This window comes from Lissotriton helveticus, chromosome 4_1, assembly GCF_964261635.1.
Source record: "Lissotriton helveticus chromosome 4_1, aLisHel1.1, whole genome shotgun sequence".
Taxonomy (NCBI): domain Eukaryota; kingdom Metazoa; phylum Chordata; class Amphibia; order Caudata; family Salamandridae; genus Lissotriton; species Lissotriton helveticus.
Window position 1 is genome coordinate 1054381700 of NC_136063.1, and position 13506 is coordinate 1054395205.

Genomic DNA, 13506 nt, shown 5'->3' on the forward strand with positions numbered 1-13506 from the left:
TGCGCGTTACCAATTGTGGAACAACACAGCACTCAGACATTTTTTTTTTTAATATCCCAACAATTTTATATTATAGATTTTTGGGATTAGTGGCGAACCCCCATACCTGTGATGCATAAATAGCTGTTCTCCATCTCAGCTGGTGCAGCTCTCTCATCTCAAGACCTTTTTTCTGCTAGAATGTCTTCTCTTTGTTTTTAAAAAGGTACGCCTCGGTGTATATGTTATGAGGTACCTTCTTGAATACAGCAGATGTAAATGTATGTTTTGTCTAAATGCCAAGCTACGATTGATAACTGATCACAGAAAGACTGGGCACAGTGTTATTTGACCTTGTACAAGATGTTCAGACAGTCTACACCGATAACAAAAATTTGCAGTTTTTCTAAAATAATGTTGTGGCACAAAAAATAAACGTGCTAAGCGTAATGTGTGGAAGGCAAAGCAGCCTGAATGTACAAGCAAACTAAAATATGAGCAAACTAAGTGGCTGGGCCCTTAAGGAAACGCGCAACAGGAGGGAAGGCTATGATTTCAGCTGTGACTGACACTAGCAATTAGAGCTCGCACTGCCATTGTAGGGAACACTAGGCTGATGGACAGTGGCAGGGCTAGTTTTGTTCGAGAATCAGGGGCAAGAAAATGTATCTTCATTGCAGTTCATATAGGAACTGGTTCGGGGGACCCAACTGTGACAGTTTGGGAGTATTATCTCTCGTGTCCTGGGGCCACATTATTATCGGTCTCAAACTGAGCACTAAGTACACTCTTTCGGGTGAGTTAGAAACTTGGAATGCCACAAAGCTCACAATAACAATTAGTATATTAATGCTGAGCCAGTGTTTTTACTTAAAAAAAATTCGTGCCCTGACTTCTGCTAGCTGAAATTGAAATTAAGTGGCAGTAACGAACAGGACACCAAATGGCTGCTACGGAACACCTTACTTAGAATTGTTTTACTCTTTCTGCTGATCCCCAGCACGACTCTTGGTGTGCGTCTTCTGCGATTGCTGTTATAAAACCACATACATGTGGGCAAGGCACCGAATGCACAGGGAAGAAAAGGTGCCGATTCCATGTGTAACGTATTATTTGTGCACGCCTTCGCCTCTCGACGTTGCCAGGAAGCTGTGGACATTGAAGGACGGTTGCCATGCGACTCGGTTACAACAGAGCCCGGAGCTCCGCCCATCCGAACCCAGGCTATCAGTACACAGAGTCGTTTTTAGGTCGGGGACTTTGTTATTGTACCGCGAAATCCAGGCTTGCCCGAGGTGAGAGGCTGTGGTGGTCCCAGCTTATACACAAATCATGCCTCCTCCGGAAACAATGTTCTGTGCGCAGCAAATCAACATTCCGCCTGAACTCCCGGATCTCCTGAAGCAATTTACCAAAGCTGCTATTAGGACCCAGCCGCATGATGTCCTGCAGTGGTCTGCTGCGTAAGTATAACCTTACGGGTCCTTTCACTAAGTCTGCGTCACACTGTGCACACTGCCAACAGAGGACATGCTTTAAGCAAAGTCAAAGTTCCTGCTAGTCGGTCATGGTTACGGAAATGTGAGTAGCACAGTCTAATAGTGCCTGTGACGTTAGCTAGGATGACGGCATTTTTAGGCGGAAGCTTACATCTTGGGATTCACATTTGCGTGCTTTCTGTTTGCTGGATGTATTTGTGTTAGGCTGTCCAGCTTGAGTTTGTCCCTTCCCTAAAGCTACCCGTCATGCCACCCGAGGGCCGTGACTGCAGTGGTGTGGTGATAGATATGTGTCACATCTTGCTCCCTTTCTGGTTCATATACCAATACTACTCTTTCAGTTCAGAGGTCTTGTCATCAGTCTGTGTTTACATGCCGCAGACCGCTCCTCGGAACACGAACGCGCAGACATGGTATTGCTGAGGTATGCCAAGCCTCCATCATTTGTGGTCATAAGTCATAGTGAATGAATGGGTTGGGGTATTGCACTCTGTTTAAATGTGAACTTAATCGTTTGTTTGATAAGTGTGCTGCGCTAGATCAGTGCCTGCTGAACTGTATGTACAGAATGAATGTGGCCTGGTATCACTAGATATCCAGGACTCTAGCGCGCACAACAAGTAGAAAAATTCTTCCAATAAAAACAGTTAATGGAAATATTTTTATCGTTGATTCGTCAAGAATTCATCAAATAAAGTATATAAACAGTTTAAGCAATCGTTTTGAAAGTCATCACAATCACAATATTTATATCATATATGCTTATGACACAAAACAATATATGCTAAAAAAAAACAATGCATTTCGGGGTAGATACCCCTTCATCAGGGGTCAAAATTGTAGATTCATGCGGTAAAACTACACCGAATGAAATGTATCGTAGTTTACGTGCAATCTGTATCTTGGTTATGAACAGTCTGCAAATCTTGCGTGTGGCCACTATATTAAAGTATCTGCGAGGACGCTATCGTGTAAGGACGCCGCTATTCAATTAAAAATAAAACTTATCCGCATAAGGCGAAGCACACATATGAGCGAGACCATCTGCACTTATGTCGAGGCTCGCAGATACTTTAATATAGTGGCCACACGCAAGATTTGCAGACTGTTCATAACCAAGATACAGATTGCACGTAAACTACGATACATTTCATTCGGTATAGTTTTACCGCATGAATCTACAATTTTGACCCCTGATGAAGGGGTATCTACCCCGAAATGCATTGTTTTTTTTAGCATATAATGTTTTGTGTCATAAGCATATATGATATAAATATTGTGATTGTGATGACTTTCAAAACGATTGCTTAAACTGTTTATATACTTTATTTGATGAATTCTTGACGAATCAACGATAAAAATATTTCCATTAACTGTTTTTATTGGAAGAATTTTTCTACTTGTTTTGCGCGCTAGAGTCCTGGATATCTAGTGATACCAGGCCACATTCATAAGTCATAGTGGAGCAGTATTGAGGGCTGCCTTCAAACGGGATCCTTTTCTGGGCGAATGGTAATGGGATGTGTGTCATTGTGAGCGATTTTTGTGCTAAAGTGTGGGTTTTTTCCCAACAGAAGAATATTGATTTCCCCCAGCCTTTATTAAATGTTAGAGGCCGGTTCACTTGATTGCTCAGAAATCCCCTCTGTTTAGTGAATCTAGCGGCGCCTTCGGGAGAGCCTTGAAGGGAACAGCTGTAACGTGCCTTATTATCTTAAGCAGAATTACATTGTTATTCACTTGTGAAAAGAGGTTCGTCCGATTGCGCACTTTGTATTAGGATATGATGTGGCATTATGCGCATATTGTTCACAGAATTTGACATTTTCATCTGCGTTTTCTGAGGTAATTTTTGAAAAAAATGCTTGTCTTTTTATTCTGCAGGCCATGATGGTAAATTACAACGTATGCGTTACTTCCCCATTTCGGAATGTGTGCATGTGAAAGGCAGTAAACAGCAATGTTGTCACTCTGTAAAGAGCCCATGCTATAGCTATTGTATTTCACACTTTGAGACAATACTAGCTTTCTATTTTCAATAATTTAAGTAGATTGTCCACCGTGGTGGCAATTTCCATTTTCAGTCCACAATGTCGCATCTACTTGTTTTGGTCTCTTTGTCTATGTTGACACTCACAGCCCTACAGTGGATAACACAGCCTTGTTGTTAACTACTTATATGCACTTATATATGTGTAGATTTCTGTGTTTATCACTATATATTTCTTTTACTGTAGCCTTTCCATGCTAGGTACCCGAGATTCAGTAGATTGTATATAGACCCTTCAATATTGTATGGCATTTTAGTTGATAAAGGATTTCTTGATTGTGCACAACTTCAGCGTAAATACTCTTTTTGGTCTGTGAGCAAGAGTTCCAGCCTTACCTCATTTCACGGGAACTTAAGCAACACACATTACTAACCGGTAAGGCCAGGGCACAGACAATTTTTATGGCGAGAGTGCTGAACATGTAAGCAGATGTTAGAAAAATGTAAACAGAACCACTACAAGCAAAGATAGACGGTTTCAGTTTTATTTTTTACCTATTTCCCATTCGAGTTAAACATTAGTTTACGCAGCAAAGGCTTCTGTAACAGGTTTTGGGTTAACGTACTATCTGTTTTAATGTTTGGTGCTTTTCACCTATTCTTTGATGCTTTTCACCTATTCTTTGATGCTTGCAGATAAAATGAGCGCCACCAAGTGGGGTGATAGCAAAATGTGTGAGGCTGCTACTACTGTGCTGAGCTCCATTCTTTGAACCAGCGAAGCTTGCACTTCTGATCCCCGAACTGCACTTGCCCTGTGATGAGAAAAGCTTGTGCTGATACTGATGCTACCCAACTTTATTAAAACCAGGGCAAAACTAGTTATGGTGCACTGACCTACAGACCCTGGTTCCAGTTACAGCTACCAAACTGTGTGACCCTGGGCAATTATTTTTCCTCCCCCTGCCTCTTTTGAAGTGATGATCGCATTTCAGAGCACCTTCAAATAATCCAGTTCACGATGTGCACTGTGCAAAAGCCTTCCTTGTATATAGTTTAATAGTCCATAATGTTTCTCCGTCTGTAATAACAATCAAGGCCTTTCATAGGAGATGCAAGAGAACCAACTTTCCTCTTTGGTCAATAATAAAATTGTCATTAGGGCAGAACAGGGAAAGAATGCCTGTTACTTATCAGTAATATTCATTACTCTGAGTCCATGTCTTCCTCGTTACAGTCCGCCTGTCAGAGTTTACTCCATTCATTCAGAACCTAACCACCAAACTTGACTTCCCTTCTCATTCCAAGATGGCCCCGTACCCCAGAGTACAAGTACCTCACTTCCTGGGAAGGACTTCCTGAAATAACTTTGTTCGCCCTAAATTGGCAGGGTATGCTCAGACGTGAGTCCCTTGCTCACTTTGCCACTGGATTCAAGAAAGCCTGGCTGATGAGGATTATGAATCCGAAACCGGTCCAAGGATGCTTGTTTCCGGTCCAGGGAAGACATGGCTTGGCAGTTCGGGCTGGACTGTTCCCATGAGGCACAGGGTCAGACTGATTTGCATACGGCGATGTCTGAACTGGGGTGGCGGAGTGAGCTAAAGAATGGTGATGGATTAAACCCAGATCAGTTGACTGGGTGTGAGTGTTTGATTTGCTCAAACGCTCCGTCCATCATCCCCTTTTGTATCGCTTTGTTCGCCCTAAATTGGCAGGGTATGCTCAGACGTGAGTCCCTTGCTCACTTTGCCACTGGATTCAAGAAAGCCTGGCTGATGAGGATTATGAATCCGAAACCGGTCCCAGGATGCTTGTTTCCGGTCCAGGGAAGACATGGCTTGGCAGTTCGGGCTGGACTGTTCCCATGAGGCACAGGGTCAGACTGATTGCATACGGCCATGTCTGAACTGGGGTGGCGGAGTGACCTAAAGAATGGTGATGGATTAAACCCAGATCAGTTGACTGGGTGTGAGTGTTTGATTTTCTCAAACGCTCCGTCCATCATCCCCTTTTGTATCGCTTTGTTCGCCCTAAGTTGGCAGGGTATGCTCAGACGTGAGTCCCTTGCTCACTTTGCCACTGGATTCAAGAAAGCCTGGCTGATGAGGATTATGAATCCAAAACCGGTCCCAGGATGCTTGTTTCCGGTCCAGGGAAGACATGGCTTGGCAGTTCGGGCTGGACTGTTCCCATGAGGCAGAGGGTCAGACTGATTTGCATATGGCCATGTCTGAACTGGGGTGGCGGAGTGAGCTAAAGAATGGTGATGGATTAAACCCAGATCAGTTGACTGGGTGTGAGTGTTTGATTTGCTCAAACGCTCCGTCCATCATCCCCTTTTGTATCGCTTTGTTCGCCCTAAGTTGGCAGGGTATGCTCAGACGTGAGTCCCTTGCTCACTTTGCCACTGGATTCAAGAAAGCCTGGCTGATGAGGATTATGAATCCGAAACCGGTCCCAGGATGCTTGTTTCCGATCCAGGGAAGACATGGCTTGGCAGTTCGGGCTGGACTGTTCCCATGAGGCACAGGGTCAGACTGATTTGCATACGGCCATGTCTGAACTGGGGTGGCGGAGTGAGCTAAAGAATGATGATGGATTAAACCCAGATCAGTTGACTGGATGTGAGTGTTTGATTTGCTCAAACGCTCCGTCCATCATCCCCTTTTGAATTCCTGAACTAACCAAGCATAGACCGAAATCAGTGGACCACAGGGAGAGGCGGTGGGAACTCGGGACTGTGACGAGGAAGACGAGGACTCAGAGAAATGAATATTACTAGTAACTAACCAGGCATTACCCACTCATCCATTTTCCTCCCACAGCCCTAACATGGGAGTATGTACCCAAACCCACCACTGATTTTGTAACAAACCACACCAAGAAAATGCAAAACAGGTGAAGTTTAATGAAACAAAGCATACTGAAATCATGCCGCAGGAAAACAGCAGAACTCAAAACAGCGGTACCAAAGTTGGAAGAGACATCTCGAGCCATGAGTAAAACGTTAGTGGGGCATGTACGTGTGGGGCTGGGCCCAATTGGCAGCAAAACAAATGTCCCGAATGGAAGCCCCCTCAAAGGATGCCCAGGAGGCCAAAACCCCACTAGTAGACCTCACAGGGAAAGACTCAAGGACAGACAGGCTGGTCGCCCAAGGAATAGGAATGTGAAATGGCCAACTTAATCCACAGGGACAAGGTAGAAAGGGGTGACTTGCAACCCCGCCAAACCATGGGAGACAAACAAGGCATCTGACTTATGGAACTCTGCAGTGCACCACAAATAAACAGAAAGAGCCCAATTAACATTCAGTGAATGCAAACCCATTTCCTCATCAGAAACAGGAGACTGAGAAAAGGTGGGCAAAACAATATCTGAATCCAAATGTAAAGAAGACACCACCTTGGGAAGGAAGGTGGGACAACGCTAAAGTACCAACTTGTCCGGAAAAAAACAAAGGAAAGGAGGGAAGGACAGCAAAGCTCAGATTTCTCCAACCTGCCTCCCTGAAGAGAAGACCACCAGAAAGACCACTTTGGCAAAGAGAAACTGACCAAATGAAAGGAGAACCACACCAGGTTTATACATAAAATATATGTATTTATTTATTACTAAACACTCTCTACTAACCTCTTTATGAGATTAGAGAACAAGATACACAATATCAACACGATAGAACTTAAGTAAATAGCACAATATACAATGGGCCCCACGGGGAGACCAAACCATATATTAAGAAAGTGGTATAAGAACCACGAATTGACTAGACACAGTGCCTAGAGCACGTAGAATCGCTGGGACCCCAAGGAACCACCCAAGGCAGTGACACAGGGGACCCACGGGGGACACGTGCAGTGTGAGAACACAGCCGCGAGCTCCGTACAATCCTATGGGAAAGTCGCTGTTGGAAAATTAAAGATTAAGGACATGTGAGAAGTTGGCCTGATGTATGATGTCTCCAATTCTGGGGGCACCTTATATCAGTCCAAACAATCCCTTATGGTGATGGTTGTAAGTCAACCTTAAAGACAAGCTATCCTAGAGGTAGCATGGACTAAACAGCCTAAAGGCTTAACTCAAGAGGACATGTGAAGCCAGCTGTTTTACCATATGCAATCCTGTAATATCAAATGAAAGGACACCACACAAGTTATATATTATAAAAATATATGTATTTATTCTCAGAATAATCCCCTGTACTCTTTATGAGTATAGAAGCACAAGCGTTTAAACAAAAGCACAGTATAACATATGAAAGTTGCACAATTATGGATGAGGCCGGTCGCCACTCAAACCATATATCAAAAAAGTGGGAGAAGTATCACTAATCGATCATTGGTAAGGCCTAGGGCCTTGAGAATCGCTGGGACTACACTGGACTAACAGCATTTAGGACGGGAGTAGCCCGCGGGAATCGGGTGCAGCGCTAAAAGCACATGCATGCACCAATGCAAAGTCAATGGTGCGTAAAAGTTATCGAGTTACAGTTTTAAGAGTCTTCCGACTGGACTAGAAGGACAAAACTTTAGACTTAGACACTAGAGGTGTAAACCACTACAGGAGCACCGGCGTTCAAGAGTTACCTCACCCACAGGAAGCGGGTGCACAGGTGCAAAACCGTGTCGGGTCTCGTCGTGTAGATCTAGGGTGCCTGGAGATGAAGATGCTGCAGGCGGCCAGTAGAGAAGAGTCCGGTTGGATCCAAGGGTGGATCGAAGATGTAGAGTACCTGAAAGCAGAAAGGACAGAGTCTGGGTCACTAGCCAGTGACCCGGAAGGAACCAGGAAGGAACCAGGCAATGTCGGGCGCAATCAGGTGGTTGTCGTGAAGCTTGTCTCCGCTGCCACGTGGACTCTGGGGCACCGAGGATGACCTGGAGTGAATCACGAGCTGTCCCACGAAGGCTCTCGCTGTCGGCGGTGTCGGCTTCCGGATCGGAGTCAACAGGCCTTGGCAAATGCAACCCACGCAGGATTCGAAGATCGCTTCTTACTCGGACCAGCAAGGTCAGAGCGGGTGCTCCTTTTCAGGGGAGCGAGGGCCAGTCTGGAGCAACCAGACCAGCAAAGCAAATTCAAAGGTTCGTCGGTACTGGGGCCACTAGCCAACGGGCAAGTGACCGGACCAACGCGTCAAGCAGGAAAATGCAAAAGGGCCCCACGCAGCACTCGATGAATGTGGAGGGGTGAGCTTCGGTGCAAAAGCTGCTCGGGCTGGAGCTTCTCAAACTCCAATGCACAGCTTCGAGGGAGCCTCGGATGCTGCACGTCAGCACTTCGTTGTTTTTTCAAGATGGCCGGCCCCACGCTTCAGGTCGCCTCCACGGGTCTCTGCTTTGCAGGGACTGTGGATCGGGCTGTTGGAAGGCAGGCATGCTGGGTCTTGTCGATCTCTGTCGCTCGAGTTCTGGCGGGAACTGCAACAAAGCAAACGGTGACGAGCTGGATGGTGCCTGTTTGCACAGGGTGGTCACTCCTTGACCACAAGGGAGATTCTTCAGTCTTCCACGTCGAGTGGGATGTCGAAGAGTCCAGAGTTTCGTTTCATAAGTTTCAGTCAGGATAATCTGATGTGCATCAGCACAGCTTCTAACTTTATTCCAAATCAAGGGGCTGGATTACCTGCTAGGTCCCTCCTATGGGTGGGACCTGGGAAGGGGGTAGTTACACCCCTTTCCCTTTGTCCAGTTTCGTGCCAGAGCTGGGGCTGGAGTGCCCCAGAACTGGTTTGACTGGATTTTGCCTGGGACACCTTGTGCGCCCCAGGCAGTGTCTAGTTTCTTTCAACCCTCCCTGCTCCAATCCACTATCTCCTGTCTGGGGTGGTGTAACACCTCCTTGTGACAGGAAACCATTTGTCCAGGCCTCCCCTGCCAAGTTTCGGTCAGCAGCAGGAGGTCTGACTTGTGTCGGGGCAGCAGCATCCATTTTGTGATGCTGAGGCTCTGGTTAGGATTAACCGCGTTTTAAGTAAAGTAACATGTCTTCTCCCTCTAGAAGGGTGGAATGCTACCCCCGTCGCCAGAACTGGCGAGGGGGTAGTATTCCAAAGTGTATGACACCAAACACAACATTTTTGATGAAGCCAAACCAAAGTTAGCATTAACCACAAGGATTATAATGCACTTAACAGTATATGGTATGGCAGTATCACTGGAACAGCAGTAAGGAAATGGTTCCGAACACTGCAGACAGGCTCAGCTCATGCTAGAGCACCATCTCACATACAACCAAGCACTCTGCCTCCAAGATTGTAAAGGCCTGCCATAGGAGTGACTTATAGGTCTATATGTGTCCAGATATAGGTTTAGACATAGGTATACTATATCTAAGCAAGGGGTGAGTACACCACCTTGCCCCAGCTGAGTGATCAGCCAGTTGTGTCGATTTAAGTGACCAGCCAGGGGTGGCAAAAGATATGCTGCAGCCCCTGGTGGCCTTGGATGCACATATGCCCTGGGCACCTATAGTGCACCGTACAGGGGCTGATAAGGTGTTCAGTACCAAATTGGTGATGTACCTATAGTACATGGAGTCCATTTAAAGAGAGAGCAGATAGGCTGGGGCCCTGATTAGCAGGATCCCAGGCCAACTAAGCCGAAAACCAGCTAAACACAAGGCAAACAATCTGGGATAACCATAGTCAGGTATCCACCTTCCTGCAGGACACTTCAGAGAGGACTTGGAGCAAACACTTTTAGACTTAGAAGATTCTAAGGCCAGCACCAACGTGAGCACCGGAGTACTCGTGTTACCTCACCCAGGGAAGCCGGGTGCATAGGTGCCAAATGGTGTTGAGAATCGTCGCTGTTTTCAATGGTGAGTTGCTGCAAAGTGCTGCTGCCGTAGAAAGGAAAAGTGTCCGGTGCGATCCAAGCCTGTATCAGAGATGTGAAGAACCTGAAAGCAGGGGGGGCAGAGTCTGGGTCACTTCAGGGTGACCAGGGGCACGGTAGACCAATGCCCACCAATGTCGAGTGTTTCAGGTACGATGAGGTGAAGCTTGACTCCGCTGCCTCGGGGACTAGAAGACGTTGACCAGAGTCCACAGGTGAGCTGTCCCACGAAGGATGTCGAGTGCTGGGGGGGGTCAGTGTCCGGATCGGAGACCAACAAGCCTTGGCAACAGCAACTCGCGCGATGAGAATAAAATGGCTTCGGGATGGACCAGCAGGGTCCCGGGGACTCCCCAAGTGATGGAGAGTCAGGGCACATCTGGAGCAACCAGGTAAGCCCATTCAGAGTTACAGTACCCTTCTCAAGGACCCACAAGTCGATGGACAAGGGATCGCGAAGGGACCTTGAGAGGAATCACTAAATACCTGCCCACGGGTCACTCGCAGAGAGTAGGCCAGTAATCTTCGGTGGAATCACTGCTGGGGTTCTGGACTACAAGTAGCCGAAAGCACAGCCTCTGGGATCGCCAAGAAGCATATGCTGCTCCAAATGTGCACGGTGTCCAGGGGTTCGGGTTGCACAGTCCCCACAAGGGCTTTGGATCTCAGGTTTTTTGAGAGCTTGGATCGGCCTTGGGGAAGCTTGGAAACCCACCTCCTGTGTTGCAAACTCTTCTGAGTCCTTCAGGCGCTGCGTAGTTGCCAACCAGACAGATGCGTCTTTAGTGCCTACCTTGCAGGGGAGTAACTCCTTTACTCCAAAGGGAGATTCTTCGGTCATCCAACGAAGTGTAGATAGTTGAAGTTCTGGGATTCTGTAGCAGAGTTTTGTCCAGGTAAATCTAAAGTCCTGTAGTCAGAGGTTCATACTTTATACCCAATGAAGGGGTGGGACAAACTCTGGGGCTTCACCTATGGGAAAGTCAGGATAGAGGGGTGGTTACACCTATATCCTTTGTCAAGTTTCGCACCAGAGCAGGGGCTGGTAGCCCCTGCAACCGGTTTGAGCTGGACTATGCACAGAGACACCAAATGTGCCCCCATTGACGACATCAAAGCACTCTTGGAGTGCACCCACCCAGCCCTAATACACTAAATAAAGCCTGTCTGGGAGGTGGTTACACCTCCCTGTGACAGGAAACCTATTGTCCAGCCTCCCATGCCGGAGTTTCATCCAGCAGCAGACTCGTGTCTGTGACTGCAGCATCCATTTTCTGAGGTCAGGGTTCTGTTAAGCTGGTACCAGGTGTAGTGGTGTAGTCCTATTTCTCCCTCTAGGAGGGTGGAATCATACCTCGCCCACCAGGACTGGTGGGGAGGTATGAATTCAAGGTATTTGACACCAAAAACGACATTTTTCCTTGCAGCCATTCCAAAGTTAGCATTTACCGCGAGGTTATAATGCACTTAAATGTAAATGTAAATGTAGTATACTTGTAAAGCGCACAGCTGCCCCAGCAACGGGGCGTCCCGGCGCTGTATAACTCTGGGGAACCCGTCCTGGCTTTCCCTGTGGGATGGTCCCTGCTGGGAGTCCCCAAGGTGGAGCCAGGCATCCCTGGAATTGGTGGGGCCGTTGTGGAGATTAGGCAAGCTAATGCCCAGAGTTGCCGAGTGTGATCCCTGATTAGAGTAAGCACCGAAGCGAGAATTATCAAGTCCGCTGACCAAGGTCCACGACCCTGCCGCGTCGGGAATCGAACCCTGGTCCCGGGCCGACTTCTGCTCTCGGGTCTGCTGCCTCTAACCAGTGAGCCACACTACTCCACTGAAGAGTATATGGTTTGGCTGCATCACAGAACAACCCCGGATAATAGATTCTGAAGGCTGCAGAGGGGCCCTGCTCATGCATTGGCACTCTCTCACACAAAACCCAGCACCCTGCCTTCAGGATGGATAAGGCTTGCCATAGGGATGACTGATAGGTTTATATGTGCAGTGATATAAGGTAGATATAGGGAACCTATATCTAAGAAAGGGGTGCATACACCACCTTACATCGGCTGCTGTAGCAGACCTGTTGTGTCATTTTGAGTGGTCTTTCAGGGGTGGCATAATACATGCTGCAGCCCCTGAGAGGCCTCTGGGGTGCCTATGCCCTGGGTATATAGGATACCATATACTAGGGACTTATAAGGGTACCCCAGAATCCAATCTGTGGTGTACTTAAAGTACATGCAATCATTTTAGAGAGGAAGCAGCTAGGCTGGGGTCCTGGATAGCAGGGCCCTAGCCAGACTAAAGTCGAAAAACATTGAAACGTCGTCAGAAAGTGGGGGTAACTATAAGAAGCAGATCCTGCTCTCCTACAATCCTGACTCCCAGACCGTAAAATTCTACCAGTGGCATTCATACACCTTATGGGGAGACAGCCGCAGAGACTGCTGGATGAACTCTGCCACATCCAGAGTGCAAACCCGCTCTAAGTGGAGCTGATGTTTAAGTAGCATACCACCAGTTTCAACCTGCAAAGAGAGTTCAAAGGAAGGAGAGGCTGGCATAGGGGAGACGGAAGGATCGTAATACCTAATGGGGCGTGACAGACAGACGGAGAAGACCAGTAAACCAAGGGCATCTCTATCAAGCCAGGGCATTCAGAAGAACCTCCCTCTGGACCTTGACCACATTCTGGACCACCCAAGGGAGAAGCGGGATGGGTGGAAAACAATAAAGGTGACCCAAAGGCCAGGGAACCTCCAGAGCATCCACAGCCCACGTCCCCGAAGAGGGAGCCAGACAATAAAAGTGGGGAAGAAGAGCATTCTCCTCAGTGGCGAACAGATCCAGCCATGGGTGACCGAACCAGCATCGGATGAAGTGAAAGACCCCCAGATCCAGACACACCCTCACAGAGGAAGGAAACCTCTGACTCAGAGCATCGGCAGGCCCATTCTCCCTCCCTGGAAGTTACACTGAGGACAGAGCCAGGAGATGGGACTCGGCTCAAAGGCTACTCTTCTGGGCAAGGAGAAAGAGAGAAGGACACATGCTCCCCTGGTGGGTCAGATAAGAGCGGACAACCTGATTGTCCATCTCCACACACACAGGTACCCACCAGCATGGGGGGAAAAAACGAAAGGCTTTCAGGACAGCTGCCAGTTCCTTCCAATGGGAAGATTGACGCGCTTCTAGTGGA

General features: G+C 47.4%; 1 protein-coding gene across 1 annotated transcript in view; it reads left to right on the forward strand.

Annotated features, from left to right (window-relative positions):
* Positions 1 to 1161: 1161 nt before the first annotated feature.
* ROPN1L (rhophilin associated tail protein 1 like) overlaps positions 1162 to 13506 on the forward strand; it is a 266828-nt gene continuing 254483 nt past the window's right edge. Inside the window, exon 1 of the mRNA XM_078685744.1 lies at positions 1162 to 1442. Within this exon, the coding sequence (XP_078541870.1) occupies positions 1312 to 1442 (131 nt within the window). The 5' untranslated portion in view covers positions 1162 to 1311. The remainder of the gene's footprint in view (positions 1443 to 13506) is intronic.